The following is a 20,525-nucleotide window of genomic DNA, read 5'->3' on the forward strand; positions in this document are numbered from 1 at the left end:
GATGTTTCCAGGTGCACACGCTTGTTAAACTAGCAGCATGTGATGAAATGTGACTGCAATCCAAAACTCACCTGTGGATAGTAACCAACTGAAAAAAAATAGAAAATTTTGACATTGACGTAATAATTAAAAAAAGGAGCTTGGCATTTAGGTTTGACTTAAATTAATTTGTACCTGATGAAAACAGAGGAGGTCACCACACATAACACATTTTTCTCCTCTTATTAGCAGAGGTATGTGCAGCCCATTTCTCGCCTGTCTCTGTTACTCATTACATTTTACTTGTCTTGAGAAAAAAATGCCCAAAGGTCCTGACCTTAAGCTTTCACCCCTGGTTTGGACAAAGCCAGGCTTTGTGCCAGTTCTCCAGGCACACCACGGGCTGGCTGTCCAGCCTTCACACTGCCAAAGCCCCTCCAGTCTTAGCCCAGGCCCCCCAGTTTACCCTTCATGGCCCGTAGTCACTCAGCTGTGACTAAGTGACTCTCCCCCTAGTATGTGCTGTGTTTCATAATGAAATCATTCAGTCATGCGCAGGAAGTTCCCTGCACTGTGTAGCCATGAAAGAATGCCACTTATGTCCGCCTACTCACTCATGGCAGGCCCACAGGGAAAGGGACAGTCTAAGTCAGTTAATCACCTGGTGTCTGGCAAAACACCCAATTTGATTTTTTTTTTCTATCCAAAGCGCTCAGTCGTTCATACTTTGAATTATGTAAATTAGTTTGGTGTGACTGATGAACTGGTTTGTGGTTAAGTTATGTTGCTTTGTCATTTCCTGAGTAGAGGTAATGATTCCAATAGTTTGAGGTTTTGAATAATGCTCTTTTGTTTTCTTGACACAAGTTACCATATGAGAAGACTGACAACAATGTAGTGTCTGTCTGATCAATACAAGGCTACATCACCAACAACCTGTTAACTTATCTTAACATGAAGACTGGAAACAGAGGGAAACAGATAGCCTTGCACCTCTAAAGCTGCCAAATTACAATGCCATCACTCATTTTAATATTTCAGTACAAATAGACAAGTGTAAAACCAACATGCAATTTTCCAGGAGGGTTGTGTACCAATTGTTTCTGGAGGTGGTTATTTCCTTGTCTTTGCTGTGAGATTACCAGGCAACCAGCAGAGACTTAAGAAAGTCATTGCTCTCTGCCAAGAAGTAGTCCGGCATGTGAACCATGTTAAAGCCAAATGTGTTGTTTTTACACTTGGGTTTACTTTTGCATTAAACAAATCAGATAGAATGTGGACATTAGAGGTGCTGGTAGGCTATCTGTTTCCTTTAAGCTAAGCTAAGCTAACTGGCTGCTGGCTACAGCATTGTATTGACTGGTCAAGCATGAATGGTATTTATCTTCTCAACTAATTCTCAGCGAGACAGTTTGAATCATTTCCCCAAATCTCATACTGTCCTTTTTAAAAAATGTTGCAATAACTTGAATAACATTCTTTTAATATAACCTGCTGATAAATCATTATTTTTCATTTTTAAATATCATGAAATTGGATCTCCGCCAACAGTTTATGTACACAGCTGGGACTCCTTCCACTCGCCTGCCTGAGAAGTCTGCATGCGATTGTGTGTCCATGGAGATGATCCTCCCTCAGCGCCACTGGAATGTCTGCTATGTGCACAAAGAAGAAGAAGATCAGTTTGACTACCTGGGATCTTTGCTCGGGCCTGCTGCAGGCCCCCGGCTGTTTGACTGTCTGAGCCTGTGATTCAGAAAACAAGCACATCTGGAGGGCACCACACAACACTGGCATGTATGAGGGCAGAACTAACTGCCATGAACTGCATCATACCCTACTGTGCTGGTGCCATGATCTACACCAGACTGCACTCATTAGACCATGTCACAAAGGTATGCGCATGAAGATTTTGTTGCCTCTGGGTGAAAGAAAAGGAAGGGGGTGGGACTTGAAGGAGTTAGTGTGTTGATCTGAAATAAGCCAGGCGGAAAGAGTGAGGGAGGAACATATGTGAACAGTTAAAAGGGCGATTCAACAACCTCTTTGATATCCACCATTAGCGTGATTACAGCTGGCATGGTCCCTAGTTAAAAAATGGCTTTCATGTACGCAGAAAAAAAAAAAAAAACTAATTAGGAAAATGAAACTTTCATTTTCCATTTAGCTAACAAATGAAGTTGACAGTGATGTTAACAGTGAAGACAAATGCGCCGCAGGAAGAGGCGAGATGTGGGTGAAATACAGCGGGAGAGAAATTGTGCGAGGCAGGAAAGGAGGAAGGGTTTGCGAGTCTGGTTTAGACCTGCAGACCTCAGTTTAGCATTGTGTGTAATCCTTGGTGTCTGCAGCCTGTCGTAAATCTCTTTGCACTGTTCGGCATTAACAGACTTGCTTGGAGCATGATGCCCAGCTGCAACCCCCTCTCGAAACACACACATTCACATGCTAACCCTACACCCAGCGCATTAACATGACCTGCTTTCCCTTATACAACAGTCAGTGCACATATTGATCCCCAAGTCCCTATTAGAGCTGAAGCAGGCAGCTAGTCTGGAAAAAGCCTTCAGTTACACCTGCTTAAACCTCTGCTGCTTCTCTGCTGCTAAGTGGTGACCTAGCGGGAGAAGCATAAATCACTGATACTGACACATGTGTTGTAAGCCCTGAAATGAAATGCGAGTACAAATCGAACCACTATCTGAACAAGACACACTCATGCCACTCTATGGAGATCTACAAACAGTAGTGGTGTGCCCTGGAGCTGGCCACATATATATATATATATATATATATATGATGTAAAAGAAACCAGATGAGGTGCAGAATAGTAAAAGACTGGAAGGAATTAGGCCTTCAAAAGTTCGATCTCTTGACTTTCCCTCTGATGTGCTTGTAAGTCTAGAACCAGAAATCAGACACAGAGTTGGGGCTGTAGTGGAACTAATGAGGAGAAGATGCTTCCAAAAGGGTCGAATTAAAAGCTGATGTTACAGTATAAAGCAAAATGATTTGTCTGACCCTTCAGACATTATATAAGCCTTGTCTATTTTGTTTTTCTTTTTTTTTTATTATCTTGAATACCTTTCACAGAAACAAATTCAACCTTTGGGAAAAAAACAACTGTAAGCATGCCTCTCCTCTGAGAGCAAAGCGCTCATTAATTGTGGGCTTGGCCTCTCTGCAGCACACATGCACCCACAAAAGGAGTTCACTTACTTCTCAGCTGAACAGCTTGAACCAATAAGCCACCCAGCCTTGGCCGCAGGTTCACCGTTTACATTACGAGAGTGATGAATATTCTGTAATAGGTTTTCTGGAAAAAAAGGAGGAAGTTTTGATGCATTTAGGGAACAGTAAAGCCCTTTTTGAAAGGATGTCAAATCATGTCAGTTGTCTCTTTCAGTTAATCATTCTGGGTGAGATTATGAAGGGGATTAGAGATTCCTGTTGCAGCGTGCCTATGGCTGACAGAATGGCTTCTAGGGAACAGTGTACCAGTATAAGATATTACTACAGCACAATGAGAGCACTGTAATGGGCAAGCACAGGGGCTTGAAAAATCCCAGTACTCCACGCAGACTAAGTAAATATTTGATGCAGTCTAATAAGCCAGTTCAGCACAAACTGCATACAAAACACATACTCTGACAACAGTTCAATTAAATTACAGTGTATTTATCAAAAAGGACAGTTTGGAATGTTACAATGCACGTTAAATTAGTGGAGCATCAAATTCCCCCCAAAACATGTTGACAGACAATATATACAACATACTTACAACATGTACAATGGATGTGATACACCTGTGATTTTAAGGCTGAATATGCAATCCAAACACAATAACAAGAGTGCAGGTGCTGCTGTGACAATTGTACTGTGCAAACGATTTCCTATAAAAAAAAGAGAACCAGATGTCAACAGAAATACAGTATTCAAGATCAACTTAAGGTTAAGGCTTAGGCAAGACACAAGGCAAGAATCCAAACACACTATGAATGGGCTGCATTTATGATAACCCTAGACACAAATATTGCCTACGCTTTACTATTGATCAGTGGGGTGAAGTAAGACAGGATAAGATGGCCTTTGTCATTCCTCTCTCTGAGGCATACAGTGAAAATCTAATCAAGGAGCTTACAAACACGTGTCAAATCATTTATTTATAAAGTAGGCAACACATTCTATTCACAAGAGGTAGTTCAGCTGGAGATTCAAGACAGTTTTGTGTAGCGCGCATCAGTTCAGCACAGGTGTGCCAGTCGCGTTTGCAGAGCTCCTTATACCGTGCAGGCAGCAAATCCGTCACCTGTGAATGTTCACAGCTGGCTGTACTTTCCTTTGCAATGCAAAATGTGTTTGTATAATCTGTCTATCCTGTCCTGGAGGACACCAGCATGCTCGTCTGAGAGAAAACCCAATTCCAGGGACAAAGGCTCGCTGTCCCTGTAGAGCTCCAACAGCCTTTTCCTGGAGTCTCTGCGCCTGTGCAGCTCCGCCACGCGCTGCGTGGTCCTTTTTCTGAATAAGCACACGGAGCTTAATACTGTACTGTGATATTTCTCCCACATGTTCAACACCCTAAACCCGTGCACTAGTCCGGCCTCGTTGTCTATGAACACAAGGTCACCGCGGGGTGTTCTGAGGAGGTTGTTGGTGTCTCTCTCCATTACGCGCGAATCCCACTGCAGGCTGAACAGATTGCTGACGAGTCTGTCGAAGTTTGCGGTCAGGTAGTCGAATATGATCAGGTCGGTCCACTGCATCAGCTCCAGCAGCTCCGCTGTCGTCTTGTTCCAGAGCTCCTCGAGTACGGGATGTAGCCCACTGCTCTCCTGTCTGAGCGGCGCAGGTGTAATCACCCCCGTCAGGTTGGAGACCCACTCGGTGAGAGAAACCACGGCCCGATCACTCCACTGTAAACCATCTATCCGCGTCTTCACAGCCGCCCATTGTTCACTATCACCGCTCAACTGGGACAGTATAAGAGGAGGCAGGTTTGTAATGCCTAACAAACTGGCAAGGTAATAAGTCAAAGTTTCTCCTTGCACCTGATCCGCGTTTATCCCGTAACGCACACACGCTTTGGTCCCATCTGCAAAAGTGGCGAGCTGATTAGATATCCTGCCGCATCCAGGCTCCAGTTTCACTACCCGGCGTGTCCTCGCTCTCTCTCGCCATGTCCGAGCATAATCCTCCGTGAAGCCAACAGGGAGGAGATCTTCCAGCCATTCACTCCAAAATATCCCATCCTCCACCGGGGAGCCTAACTTGACCGGGCCCCCCCGTTGCGCTGACCTCTTGTTATCCCCATTCACATGGTAATCTCGATTTCCTGCAGAGACGGTTTGATCAGTGAGGTTGTGAGCCTCAAGTCTGCCCCCCAAGTGCGGTCTTTGTGCCGGTGGGACAGCGAGCAAAACCCGGAAAGTTTTTGCAGAGAGATCCACAGGGAGACCTTGGTGAAAAGACCCTCCACCCGGTACCGAGAACCTCCGTTTGTGTCGCTCTAAACGGGTCTCCAGTGCGCTCCAGATGTAGAAAACACTTGCAAGGGCGCCCAGGAAAAGCAGAGCCAATAAGTTTGCTGAAACAGCCCTCATGGTTAGACCTCCTTCCCCTCAGAGACCCACAGTGCTCAGTCGGGGTTTAACAAGATAGAGAAAAAAATAATCTTCACTCCACAGTTGAGCTGGAGCGGCTGTGAGCTGTGCGCCCCGTGTCCTGTACACCCCTTAAGTCCCACGACTCACAGGCGGACTGTTTGAGATCAGGGTCTCCGACACAGTGCGAGTCTCATCTCTCGTCCGGCTCACATGCCTTGTCATATTCCTCTGCGGGAAACAGAGAGAACATTTCGGATCACCACTGCGGATACTCGCTATTGAACGTCCTCCATTATAGCCCACTGGCGTTGTAGGTGCGTGTGCACCTCTCCGTTTCTCATCCTCCGTTCTCTCTCCATCGGGCGCTGGGTGAGTTTTGATTTGTGCTGGTGTCGGCTCGCAGAGAGACACTAGGCGGTGAGACACGTGACTCAGTCCCGAGATGGTGGGCGGATCGTGGGAAGGAGGGTTCAGAGAAGAGCGGAGCAAGTGCACCGCGCTGCGTTTTGTGTGCCTGTGTGCGTGTGTATGTGTGTGTGTGTGTGTGTGTGTGTGTGTGTGTGTGTGTTGTGAGAGGATTGTGTGGTATTGGCGAGGGCAGCCATTATGATAATTAATACCTAGGGCCGAAATACTTTGGAAATTAATGTAATCATTTTAAACAAATTATTTCGTGCCTGTATATTTAGGAATACGGTGTCAGTGAGACAAGCAGGCAGGACCGAGCCTGTCGGAAACCAGTTTGCCCAAATGTATGCAAAACACCCTCCTTTTTTATTCTATTTCTAATTCATGATCACCATGAGGTCATTGCGGATCACAGAAAGCATCAAGTAATATCAGCACATTTCATGTCATTGGTTTGGCTCTGTACTCCGGCACATTTGGATTTGAAATGAAAGCATAACTGTGGGGATAAAATGCCAAATGTTTGAGGGGGGTTCATGCCCATATTGGATGAAAAGTGTTTTTTTTTCTTTTTACAACCTCAATTTTAGGACAGTGACCCAAAAGTAAATGTACAGACAAAAGAACTATTTATGCCACAATGAAGGAATGTTCATAAGTTAGTCACCTGATATCTATCCAAAAGATCACATGTTCCACTGCTGATGAACAAACTGAAGGAGTAGTGTTGCTGAACCAAGAAAGAAGATCATTCATGACTGCACAAGCTACAAAACGATTTCTGTGAGTTGAATATAAAAGCGACAAAATATTCAAAGTGATTATTTTCCTATGAACACCCTCACATTTAATTGTCTGCTCTTTAGTTTCACTGTCATTGTGTCTTTTAAGCAAATGACAGCGGATGCTCCGATGAACTGGAGAAGAGCCCAAATAACAAAAATGTGTGACTATCCTTATAATTAACTGATTGACTTCAAAATGAGCCTAAACATGAAACTCTGACAGAAAACCTTAACAGAAGCTCCACATACTGACTTTTAACAGAGCTTTTAACCATTATTCACTGTCTTCGGCAGCATATAGAATTCCCTCACTCAGGACCCTTGATCCAAATACCTTGTTTAGTATAAAATAGTTCTTCCTTTGTGTTCCTAGATACCGACTTTATTTAAATTTCTGCTGCTAAATATTTGATCATTTTCTTATGAGCACCTAGGGCACAATAACGTCAACTGCTTGTTTTCATCCTTGTCCAATGCTTTTGTTCAACCACATGTAACATGCATGCACGCAAACTCCTTTATATACATCTCCCTCATTAAATGATTACCTAATTTGTATTCCCCTACACTCCTTACCATTCCACTCATGTTTTCACAGACTGTATCTTGAACCTTAGTTTCCTGATCAAATTAATTGGGTCACTCTTATAGCAACATGCTGGCATGCTAAATTGCCTTAGTTGAAACAGCTGTAGACAAGAATACTCAATTAAACCCTGTAAACTTGAGATCCAGTAATGTATGCTTGAAACGCCTGGAGTTCTGAAACTGATAGCTTCATGCTGATATTTGAGGTATTTTATATCTTGGAGAGTGATATACTACAACTACATAAAACCCATCCACACTAGTATATCGTTTAATATCGAATAGCATGCAGGAATAGACAGGAGACAACTTCTTATAGGCAGACAGGAGAAATTATTCTGATTTGGTCATATTGCTCACGTAACCTTCACTTCTGTTTTGCCAAGTCGGATATTTCAGTATTTTTTTTGCCATCAGCAGAATAATTTGTTCAATTCCCAGCCCGTGTTTGATTCTGCAATGCAGATTGACGGCAGTGGCAGTACAATGGCAACAAAAAATCCCCAAGTTGCGTGGGAGTAGAAAAGCATTTATAAATCGTGGAATCTTAAGAAATGGTTTGTGTGGTGGTGCATGGCTGAGCATGTTTTTCCTAACATAGTTGACAAAAGAGTAGGTCCTTGTGGACGTTTTATTTATTTATTTTTTTTATGTAGTGTTTAGAGTGGTTTGAAACAAATTTACTGTGCAAATTACACAGTGTGTCCCAGAAATGCAGATAGTAAGTGGTACTAAATAGGCTTACTAAATACATACAGGTATAAATTGACATAAAAAGAATACTTTAAAGTATTTTATGTTTGAATTAGGGCCTTCTATACGATGTTATCTTCTTGCATAGTTCTGATATAAAAACCCACCTTCATCATAACTTCTCCCTTCACTTTCACTGAGCAGGAGCTAGATTTCCTAAGTCTAGACAAAGGAAATGAAGAGGGCTTAAGTGCATTGCTGAAATTCTCTCTGATGTCTGTTGCTTTTTAGGAGTGTGGGGTAACTGTATTTGCTGGCTCAGTCAGCAGCAGCATGGCTCACGGTGTCCCTTTTCTCTGAGCACAAGTGCGGGCATGTTCTCATATCAAACCTATCTGTTTCTTGCCATGTGTTATCTGCAGGTCAGCCAACCTCTGAGCCCCCCTCCTCCTGCCGCATTCCTCACTCCGCTTTCCTCGTAAATCCCACAGCAGTCCCAGTAGGGCTGTAACACGGGGAAAAGCCTTTCTCCACCAGTCATGGCTGTCTGTGGTCAAGCGCTGCAGTGACACAAGAGAGCCCCAGACCGTCTGTCATTCTGTCTGCAGCCACACACTACACCCATCACCGGCCGTCTGACCACACCACAGCTGTGATACAATCTCGAGTTCTCTGTGTGGTGCCTGTCTGCCTGTTCTGATGGACAGAGGGAGGCAGAGGAGACATAAAGGGATGGGGACAGAGGAGGAGAAAGCGCAGTGGGCTTCTGTCACTTCCCTCGTAGTATAAGGTTAGTCCATGCTGAGCAATAACTCATAGGTCCCATGACACTTTGCAGCACTCTGTTTCCTGGACTGAATAATGAATGTGCAGGGCTTCCATTAGCGTTGAAAGCCCCGATTATTTCACAGGGCCTGACAATTACTCATGCTCAGGGAATCAGTGACAGGGCGGGGGACATCCATGGGGAAGAATTCATCGTCTCCTAGTTTATGAATGATGAAGAGATCTATGTGTTCTTTGGACATGTGTGTGCTCGTATGTATTTATTATAAAATAAATAAATAAATAAAGAGTGAGTTGAGCGGATAGAAGGCTGTATGTTGATTTGATTTAGTATTCTAGTCGTACGCACACTGAACTGTCAATACCTGCTTTGAATCCAGGAACTGGGATATTGCCATCTGTTCAAGGAGCCCAGCATGTGCTTCTCTCTACTAAGAGGGCTAAAATTTGGCTGCGGTAAACTTGCAGAGGAGCATGTACCATTACAATAAATACCCCAGAGACAGCTCAGACATTTCTTTTAACTACTGGTGACAGAGATGCAATCTTGTCAGCACTTATCTCAGCCCTTATTTCAAGTAATGCTTTAAAATAATGGACAAATTGCACAAAATGGACCTCATAGTCAGCAGACTACTACTTTCTTGGCTTCTTTCAGCAGGCAGATGTTGCTAGTGTTGAATGTGAGAGGTTATGCAGTTTAATTCTCAATCACAGTGTTTCCAGGATGGTGCATTTTTTAAGAGTAACAGCAGTCTCCCTCCTGGCTTTACCCAGACGGAAACTGTGGGTCTCAGAGACAACATGCAGAAACAAGCAGCTTATGCAGAATCAAACTGAAGTTGTTGCTACATTGAGAGATCCTCTGCACCACTGGGACCTGAGCATGGCACACAGCCACCAAACTGCTGCCTTTCTCTTTTTCCACCATTCACTGCGGTTTTGTTAGCCTGCCTTTGCCAATTTCTTGATGCGCAGGCTCAAGGTTTTTAGCAATGACTGGTTGGTTGCTATTTCCTAATGGATGAGTTATCGTTAATGCATGCTGAATTACTCTCTTAGCCATTGAGGAAAAGCAGGGGAGTTGGCTTATTGATGTGCTGTACTCCCCGTCTCCATCTGGTTTCCGTGCAACAGCAGTTAAAAGAGGGGTTTTTGAACCAGTAGAGGAATGAACCATTGAAATTCAGTGCTACATAAGAGAGACCCTCTCGCAAGAGCAAAACTGTGAGGATAGGAAGGAGATGTACTATAGAACTACTCGATTAAAGAATCAGTGTCCAATCTCCAGGATTACACCCCCTGACCTACCACACCAAATCCCCTATTAAATAAGTCAAGAATTGAATTCGTTTTACTTTTCCTTCTGCTAACTGGCTTATTGACTCAAGTGTGCTCAGTGCTTTGTGGCAAGGTTCGTCTTAAATTGGCTAAAGGGAGAGCTTAAGAACATCTGATCGTTATTAAGTTATGACATTGGCCTTCGTGTATTTTTTTTCTTCCAGATGAAATGCACTGTGTGATTTGGTTATGTCGCAGCACTTGTGTGGGGGGGTCACACGGTCAGTTAAGATTAGAAATGGTGGTTGAATGACCTCCTAACGTTTCAGTGAAACATTTAGCAGCTTCAGGTTTAATAGGCGAACAGCACGGAGTGCTTACTCTCATCATATCACATTGGAATGAATCGTCTGTACATATGAGGGAGGAGTGCTGCGGTTTACATGCATCTTCTTTCTCAGCCTCTCCCCGCCCTCTCCAGATCTTCAAACCAGTTTCAGCAACCACTAATGAAAAACATTTAGTCTTTTCAGCATATGGCAACAGCTTACACAGAGGAAATTTAGTCACATTATTTTGAACAGATGTATGGTTCATGCAACGTATGTTCATATAATCTTGAGTTATTTTAATCAAATCCAGATATATATTCATTCTTCTTTCTGCACTATGCTCAGTTATCGTACTACTAGGCTGAATGGACATTATATAAAACCCATGTTTCATATGACTACATTTCACATAGCAGGCCTGTGCAGTGTCGTATGATTTTCCATATGGGACATACTGTTAACACCTGACAGCTGATGAGAAACTGTATTCTTTGTGCTTCAAAGTCTTCACTTCAAAGTCTTAAATGCAGATGTGAGTTGGTCATGTTGAAATATGGAATGCAATATGCCAGCACAGAGGAGCTCACCACTTGACAGCTCAAGCTATGGTAATTAACGGTTGTTGCAGAGCCATTTATACTGAAATATCTTATAGTAGGTAGACATATCATATGAAGTATATTGTTTAAATTAAAAATTTGACAACAAAATTACATTTCCCTTCAAGGTGTGAATCAGGCATGTCTTCTACTCCTTCTTATTCTTCTTCTGCACCTTAAATCCCATCTTAATATAAAAAAACACCTTGCCCCTGGCAGCTTCTAAAAAAAGGTCCTGTTATTTCAAGCCGCGAGATTTCTTCCTCCCGGACTGATTGCGCTCCCTTTTTCCAGCTCCTCAGTAGAAGTAGTAATAACAGTGTTGGAGGGTTAACGGAAAGGAACATGCTGGAATCCAGGACAGGACATAAGAAAGACCCCTTGGCATTTTGACCTTTTCCTACCCACGGGGCTGGGGGTGTTGACAGGACCCCAGCGGGGGGAAGGGTAAACAAACGAGCCACATGGAAAAGAACTCCAGGCAACCTTTGCAAGTAAAACAAAAACACAGAAGAACTCACTCCGTCTCTCCCTCCAAATTACCATGCACTATAGACTGTTTGAGTTAGCAGAGTCGTGTTAAATTTAGAAATAGTGCAGCTCGAATCAAAGAATTGTCTAGTTTTGCAAAACGCTCCGTGTTCTTGGCATAGCGTGTCTAAATTAGGAATAATCTATTTACTCTTATCCTTTAATCTTTGTTCCTTTCTCTGAACTGTATTGCATGAATAACAACATCCAACTTTTCTTTCTTTCTTTCCTGCTTAGCCCTAAAATCAGCACACAAAGTGTATAAGACAGGCTTTTCCATCATTTAAAATCCCAGCCAGTAGCCTGGCCATTGTATACCGGCCGTATTTCACTGGAAGTCGACATAAAGTGCAGGCTTGATCATTTATAGCCGTGGCCTTGTGGAATGAGCTTTTTCCATATAGACCTTGTTGAGTGTATTTTACTTACCTATGCTTCACTGGTGCTTGGAAGCTCTAATGTGGCATGTAGAGGCTCACCACCGATAGATTTGTGTCCCTCGGGACAGGTTTGTATCACTGTTGGCTGTTAGCGCATACATTATGCGATTTAAGCAAGAATGATCACTGCTATTAACAACAAAGCGGGCCCAATTGAATAATTTAACGCAGTGGCAGTGGCTCGTTGCCGTTAAAAGAAGGCAGTGGAGAATTGATCAAACAGGCAGCCTTCACCCAGCTGTGGGAATATAAATAATAAAAATGAGATCAGAGTGATTAGTTATGGTGCCCTGTTCCAGTCCAATGCTTACAACTTACATTCCTTTACTGCTGAGATTCTCGCCATGGACATCTTGATTCCACTTTGTTGCTTGCAATGGAAAATCAATAAGCTCCATAACATAATAAGATGAAAGTGGAAAGTATAGGATGTGCTTCATGTGAAATCCTAGAATGTGTTGTGTGTGTGTGTTGCGGTAGTATGTTCTGTCTCTTTTCACCTTGGACAGGTTTTTGTGACTCGTCTTCAGGCCTGTTTATGAGTCTTTAAAGGCTACTTTAGATTCATCTCATGTCCCCCATTGAAAGTTATTTCATGGATTTGTAGGCTCTGACTCCCTCTAGAGGGAGTAAAGATTAAGAACATAGGATAAACAACGTGCCTCTTCACATAAGCACTCCCACATATCTGTGAATTCCTGATTATAAATTTCTAGCTTACACTAAATTCCATATTTATGATTCACTTTGCTAGACTAAGACAAATGCTAGTGCCAAATATAACGGTCATATTCATAGAGTCTGTGGCGAATTTGTCTGTTTCCTCTCACAGGAACATTGGATTCACTGATGGAAAGGCAATATATACATCTCAAAGTGAATGTCTTGACAGTCATGCCACATTCAGTGCTACGTACTGTGGTGGGTATATCTTCATCTCCCTGTTAGACATCAGTATGAGAAATGCATGATGTAACAGTTCTGTAAGGGTAGATTTCTTAGAGACTGAAACACATCCTCTGCTATCAGGGGGATTTATCAGTTACTTGAGATCACAGTGGTGTTTCTGACGAATGTCTTTACTATCTGGGAATAACATGTTTTGATTCAAGATCAGATTTTTGTTTTTGCTTATGTTGCTTGAGGATTGATCCTCTTTTTGACAGTCTACTAATTTAGTCCCAGCCTTTCAACATCATGGCTTTTACTCTCGGAAGTTCAGAATAAAAAGCCATAGATGAATGAGATCAAAGGGTTTATGAAATTAACTTCTTTGAGGAAACAGTGAATTTGCAACAAAAATTACAAGAATATTGATAGTGGGAGTGCGTTTAAATTTGTTAAAAGTTAATTGCTCGCTTGTTCTCTCTATGTCTGTCTCTGTTTCTCATACACACAGTTTCTCTCTCACACACACACAGCCTCTCTCCTCCCATAATTCAATTTATTTTTTAACTTCTTTTCTATTACAAACCCAAAAATAGTGTATCGACATTACATACACCTACAGTGACACCTACATGTCAAATCTAGAGACGGTGTTATTGAATCTAACAGATAACATATTTTACAATTGCAGAATGGTCTGTGTGACATGTCAGTGTTATGTATTGTAATCTCTGAAGCGGTCCCTTGGATGGATACAGTCCAAAAAGTGTAAGAATATTGTTGTCGTAATGTTGTTACGTTGTACAGAATGTACACAGACTTTCCTTCACCACAAGCAAACCCAGTCTCATAAACATCTTACTCACTGAGACTGCTTTGCTATGTGGTTTGCTGTGTGGTCAGGATCTTTGTCCACTTTCCCAAACACGTGTGCATTTCCATGTTTGACCACAAGAGGCTGCTGCGCACATGTCATCTCGCCTGTATAAATTTGGCTTGAAGATTACCGTACATAACTGCTGGATGAACTCTAGTCTGAGTGAAGAGGGCAAGGCCTAGTGCTGAAAAGACAGACAGGAAGCAAAAGAGAAGACTGATGTCTATTAGCACATATTCTAAAGTATATTTTATTATACATTGTTATTATTCAAGTCAAGTCATGTCAATGTTATCATCAACGCTGCCATGTGTACATACAGAAAATTTCCGTTTCCCTATCCCTGGTGCAAACAAGCAATAAACGTGGAATATAAAATATAACAAGTGTAAAGAGATATTAAAAAAAAAAAAGTATGGTAAATATACAAGGATATTAACAGTATGAACAATGTAAACAGTGTGAATATAGCAAAAATAAAAAGATGTAAATAGTGCTTTACACTGTCTTAAGTTTTTAATTCAAGTTATTGATTGATTAACTATATAGTTTAATAATTTTGGGTTTGCTACTGGAACAGTAACTTTTGAAAAACATTGCTTATATATAAAGGTTGCTTCATATCAATCACTCATCACCTTTGTGTGTGTAAATTAATGTTATTATCTGAAGATTATCACATGGACCCAGTTAATGCACATAGTTAAACCAATAAATAACTTTTCAGGATAAACTTATATATTTTTTTTAAAAGTCTATACTGTATAAACAGTACATTTTTACACCTATGGTTATGAAGATCATAAGCTTTTATGGTATTTTATTTACCTGATGTGCTAGCTCAGTTACAAAAACACTTAATGCGCGATAATAATATCTGTGTATATCCCATTTAATTGCACTCAGGCTTAGCATTCAGAAGAAAAAGAATACCACCCTGGATCCACTGTTATGATGATGGCTACAGAGCAACAAGCCCTCCCCCAAAACTAAATCCAAAATTAATGTGACTATAAATACACCCAGCAGATCAGGTATCGAGAGCTACACACCCTACATCCTGACATGCTGCACAATGAGCAGGATCTGTTTGTTTTACATGCTGAAGCCTCATTAAGGAGCTCTTCTATAAAACGGTGAATTCCCTCTGTCAAGTGTTCCATTCGTCACACACAATGCCTCTTATGTCACCGAAAACAATTTGAGATAACTGCTCCTGTCTGACGACTCCTCAAGAGCCATAACCAATAGAAACGAATAACAAAACACGAAGAGGTTAGAGGAGAAGTAGAATTGGAGGGCTGAGGTGATGTGCAGTAAAATATTGGGTTCCTGTTAACGTTTTTTTTTTAGTGGCTTTTTCCACTTTAAAATAACTTAGTGGTTCTTTCACACTGACCTCACCCAGTCAAACTCTTTCTTTGTCCCACCTCTCTTATATCTCTCTGACCAAATTATTTCCACCACAATGACACAGCCTTGGTGTTCCACTGCATACAGTGACAGGAAGCGGATAAAAAAAAGATGACCAAAACAAACCTAGTTGCCATGATACACCAAAACAAAGTCTCCCATGTGAGACAAGTCTCTGGTTCTTTGCCCACGTGGCTATTTTTAATGGCACTAACACAACAAGGGTCACGTTGTGATCAACACGGGTCAAGGGAAGGAAATGCAGCTGTCTAATAAACAATAGCAGGGACAGGTCTGGAGGACACTGTGTCTCATGTCAAAGACCTCATGAGACCTCCCTGTTGAAACCTAGAGTAGATGGAAAGTCTCCTTATTCCTCCTACATAGCGTACTTTCCATCTTGGTCTCCTCCATGTCCTTCTGAAGTTTCCATTATTAGAGTGACATTTTTTTATTTTTTTTTTATCCCAAGTGGTTCTGTCTTCCAAGTTGGAAGCTTGGTCAGCAATTACTCAAGGAGCTTCTAGTGCAACCATTACCTAACTCCGGTCATTCTTCCCCTTCACCAATTTGATTTTCACAGTTGGAGTCTGTCTCTCTATAAAAGTGAATGGGCTAGAGAAGATTTATGATCTTGATAGCTGTTTGGATGATGACATGAGACTATTATGAGACAAATCCCACTCACAGTATTATAAAGAGAAGGTGACATTGTTGAAATGAGAAAGCCTGTGTTTTACTGGAAAATACTGAAAATGAATAAAAGGCTTCTCTGAGTTCAAGCTTTAAAATCTTGATTAAACAGTTCAATCTCAAAGGGATAAGCCAAATAATGTTTTCTGAAGTTTGCAAATACTGACTGACTTTACATTTGGCTTCCTGTGGATTTCCAGGGAAAGCTGATGTCTGCAGATATTTTGTGTATGTAGTCATTTGGTTGAAGTTGGTTCCTATTAAAAGAAGTATTTTTTTTCTAGTTCTGATTAAGAGAGAAAAAAAAATCATTTCAAAGTTCACGATTACAGGTTGTCAGAAGTTTTCCATTATAGTGAGACTGACTCGTTTAAATGGCATACATATGGAAGAATTCATGCTGCACACTGGCTATTATAGGCGTGTAGAGCTCACCAGGTCACGCACGCATGTGCATATGCTCAGATACGCACCGTATCTCCAGCATCCTAGGGTACTATAATAAACCTTACTTTACTGCGGTTCCCTGCTGTTGCTATCTCCTGCAGATGGACCTTTTGCTGTGGGATTAACAGGGTGTAATGGGATGTGAAATCCAAGTCTTTGTCATTTCCAGCGTGGGCAGCCATAGCTGCATAGCTTTACTGGGTGGAGACTCAGGGGGACAGATTTAGAGCTTCAAAGTAACAAAGTGACGTGTAAATGTATTTAACCTGACTTATGGGTGGAAGTAAATCAATGCCAGACAGGCACCATTTGGAGTGTAACTTAAAAACAAGGAGTGGGTACATATAAACTAAAACTATGTTAGATGTTTCTGGTTAATTTACTTGACTATATTATGCATTTCAAGAACTGAGAATGCTATGAAGTATCTGGAATTGGATGGGCAGCAGCAATAATGTGAAACGTAATTCTTGAGGCACTGTAACTTAATCTAGCATGACATACATAGGAATATACAATGTGCCAAAGTTAGGATCGTGCAGCACGCCGGCGAATGGGCTTCATGTAAACTGGGTCAGTAAGTTTATGCACATCCTAATACACACTCAAATGTGTACTATATATCTTCTTCCAGTATATTCATACTAATCATCGATTTATATTGTGTCACCATTTATCTTTCTTCCCTCTGTTCCCTCCTCCACTTTAACTGCAGGTGTGTAATAAAGAAAAAATACCGGCGAGGTAAAAGCACAGACGGGGTACCGTTCCTCTATGAGGACAGATAATTGTGCATAAATACAGCGGTTGTGCAGAGAGAGTAGTTAACCTTAAAAGAGTTCATAAAAAACAAGCTGTCTTCATAAGTGTGGTGTTCACTTTAGAGCACAGCACATAAATGAGAACATATTTGGGGACCAGTTTGACACTGTTCTGCACTATTAAGTTTCTAAACTGCACCTCCTTCATGGCACTATGCTCTTGGCAACAGTTGTCACTGGCTTAGCTAAAAAGCTTCTCTTACCTGTGAAGCAGACAGCCTAGTTTCCATCCACCACATCTAATGAAGATGGCAGGTTGTGCCACGATACAGTGAAATCGTTAAATTCTAGGGGAAAATAAAGACACTTGTGTTTACTCTGTGTTCGCTGTGTTACCATAGAAATGGAATGAATGGGATGCCATGATTAGAATCTTTCATATTAAAACCACATGGCTCCACACCTTCATTTTGTCTGACCCAGTCAGAGACTTCTGGGACCTCAAACACAACACAAAGTAAAACTATCAATAATGAACAGATCAGACAACGTTTATGGCACTGTACTTACTTCTACAAACAGCTTCTGAAAAACATTCTGTGAATGAATGTGTTGTGGATGCCATTAAGTGTAATGGCTCCCAGGTAATTTGTTGTGCCTCTACTGCACCACTTCCTTCATGTACTTGTAATTAGATTTTACTGTGCACTGTGGGCAGGGGGCCAATTCTCTTTGACCAACCGCAGTCACTGTGGTGCCAACTGAGAAGCTTTTATAATGCAGCACAGGATGAGTATGATCTGTGGGGTCATGAGAAAATGTTTCTGATTAGGAGAAAGTCTCAACTACAGTAGTGATGAATGAAGGTATCAGCGGGGCTCTGGGAAAGTGACCAAAATAAAATGACTGTCCTGTAGTCAAGTGAGTAAAACAACATGACAGAACTACACATCAATGTTTTCTTGAGTTTTATGATGGACCTGTGGCATCAATTGTCAGCCATTATTTTGTCGATATATTAGTCATTTTGAATTTTTCAGAGAAAATGTGTAACCAAAACGAGAACCAAAATGAGGAGTCAATAGCTTTAAAGTTTAAAATAAAAAGTGACATTTATCTTATCTTAACATTCATCCTATCTCTAGTATGAACTGTAGCTATGAACTGCAAAAAGAATGTAAACAATAACAATATTAACTTTCTAACCTAGTTTCTTGACCCCTCTTTGATTTTTTTTGGCAATACTTAAGATTTGCATGTAGAAAAAAACATAACTGTATGACAAACACACAAAATACATCTACTATAAAATCATCCACTGCTGTTCTGTCTATGACAGAAATACATTCTTCGTGCAGGTCAGCATTTTACACTTTTGGTGTGTATGTATTCCTTTTTTGGTTGAAAGATTAAAAATATATCTAAAGTTGTACAATATGTGATACAAAATAGTATTCTTCTGATGGAGTAGACTGCAGCTGTGGTTTCTCTGAAAATACTAAACCACTGTCCACATTAACCTGAAAGCCTTAGGTTTCACATAATAAACCATTAGGCATCTGGACAAACACTAGAGGTGTTGAAAGTTGGATAGAACAAAGAGGCAGACAATATTTCCTTTCCCCCACTCTTCTCCTTGATTTTCCTTTTATCCTGCTGTCTCCCTTTGTATCTTCATTCCTCTGATTTATTCATAAACGCTCATTTCACTCTTTTTCTCTGCTAAACACATATACGGACTGGAACACTGCTCATCTGTTACTTCTATGATCTAAATCCTGCTGTTTTAGGAAACTGCTCGGGATATTTGATTATTTTTACTTTGAGTCGTTTGATCTATATTCCCTGTTAGCTCTAGCATGCAGCTTGCAGTCCCAGTGAGCATAGAACAACAAATGAATTCATTCCAGCGCTGTATCCAGCTAAAATAAAACACGCCCAGGAGATCATAAAAAACTCCAACTGTTGTAAAAAAAAGTAAGTTTAAGTTTATACTGGCTCCCTTACTGATCAAATTTGAACACAGGTTTGCCATCAAGAGTAAAACTATCTAAATTAATTTTCTCTACCATGTAATGTCCAGAATAACACAGTAAAGTGATAGTCTGGCACATAATCACCTGTAAAAAAATATTTGTATGGTTTTTTGTATGGATAAAAGCCAGCTGTTTTCCCGTTTCCAGCTAAGCGAACAGTCTCATGGCTGTAATGTGAAAAGAAATATGAAGCTCTTCACAAAACAATAATAAATCTGAGACACCAAGCAACCACCTCTCAAGCAACTGTCAACAAAGCTGTACAGTGATTCATTGTAAGTCATCTTTCAGCACAGAGCAAGTGGAATTCAAGGGCCAAGATAAAGAATAACAGAAGCCATGATACAACCAATGACTGTTGGAGTTCAAGAAGATGCAGCTTCATAGGTCAAGATAGTGCATGATTCACCCAGATGATTTACAGTCATGCTCTGCATCACTTGCCTGTTGACAGTTTAAGGGGTCACACACGTTTGGTGCTCACCATGCACTCTGAAATCATGTTGAATCTGCTCACTCAGATGAAACACAAAAGATCATCTGATCAAGATTGTCCTTCTGCAAATGCCGGGCCTTGTGGAACAAGCCACAGTTGCAGAGAGGATGGAAGAGGAATGTAGTTTGCAGTTAATTCGATCAAATGCCACAACACTTTGGGAGCGGAAGCAATCACTGATGAGTTTGATGACTATAAAAAGTATCCACTGTCTGCAAAATGTAGATGATTCGTTAATCAAAAGTTTGCTCCATGATAGTTTCAGTCCTGCAGAAAAGAATTTCTTGGGGAATACATCACTACTTTGGCACCAAACCAATCACCATCTTGCAGGGAGAGACCAAAACATGGGCTGTGCCAAAACTTCAAACTGCAAGCTGCTGGTTGATGCTGGTGGATGTGAACAAGCACTTCATGCTCTAAGATACTTAGCTCATTGTGTTCCCAAGGTTATAACTTTACTTCCTGGACAACAGATAATGCCACCCCTAAACTCAGTTTGTTGACCTACACGTTTACAAGTATATTATACTGTTGTAGGTCTGGACTTCATCAAAGGAAATATGAAGTAGAAAGATCATAGCTTCCAAGCAATTCCAAGTCATTCGAGAAAGAGGGTTTCTTCAAGGAGATGCCATTGACTTTTCTGCTGTTCGTGAGTGGATTTTAAGCACAGCTGGCCTTATTTTAAGCTCAGATGCAAGATCTTAAACAACCAGTTTGTGTTGAAGTTGAGTGAAAAGGATTTCCCTCCTCTGAGACTGTGGGGTACATCAAGCCACAGTAAGTTGAAGCCATTTAATTTAATTTATCCTTTTCAAAGGATATTGTTTTGCTTTTCGTAACATATTCAAGCACTTAGGTCTAATTGGCTTAACTGAGTCTG

At 41.2% G+C, this 20,525-nt stretch overlaps 2 protein-coding genes across 5 annotated transcripts in view; one reads left to right on the top strand and one right to left on the bottom strand.

Annotated features, from left to right (window-relative positions):
• Positions 1 to 20,525, top strand: part of pamr1b (peptidase domain containing associated with muscle regeneration 1b) — a 60,869-nt gene that overhangs the window by 18,828 nt on the left and 21,516 nt on the right. The window contains exons 1-3 of one of the 4 annotated variants that reach the window (XM_027272553.1): positions 1,631 to 1,874; positions 6,679 to 6,776; positions 8,482 to 8,849. The exons of 1 other annotated variant lie outside the window; for it this stretch is intronic. Coding sequence is in view for 1 of the 3 variants with exons in the window: in XM_027272551.1 (XP_027128352.1) it covers positions 1,775 to 1,874 (100 nt within the window). In the remaining 2 variants the exon portion in view is untranslated. Of the gene's footprint in view, positions 1 to 1,630; positions 1,875 to 6,678; positions 6,777 to 8,481; positions 8,850 to 20,525 lie in introns of those variants that run through there. 2 more of the 4 variants (XM_027272552.1, XM_027272551.1) reach the window with 2 other exon arrangements.
• On the bottom strand, positions 3,329 to 6,036 carry fjx1 (four-jointed box kinase 1). The gene has a single exon (XM_010732720.3). It carries the CDS (start codon positions 5,580 to 5,582, stop codon positions 4,299 to 4,301), a length of 1,284 nt encoding a protein of 427 aa, XP_010731022.3. The 5' UTR covers positions 5,583 to 6,036; the 3' UTR covers positions 3,329 to 4,298.

Source organism: Larimichthys crocea, chromosome XXI (genome assembly GCF_000972845.2).
Source record: "Larimichthys crocea isolate SSNF chromosome XXI, L_crocea_2.0, whole genome shotgun sequence".
NCBI lineage: Eukaryota > Metazoa > Chordata > Actinopteri > Sciaenidae > Larimichthys > Larimichthys crocea.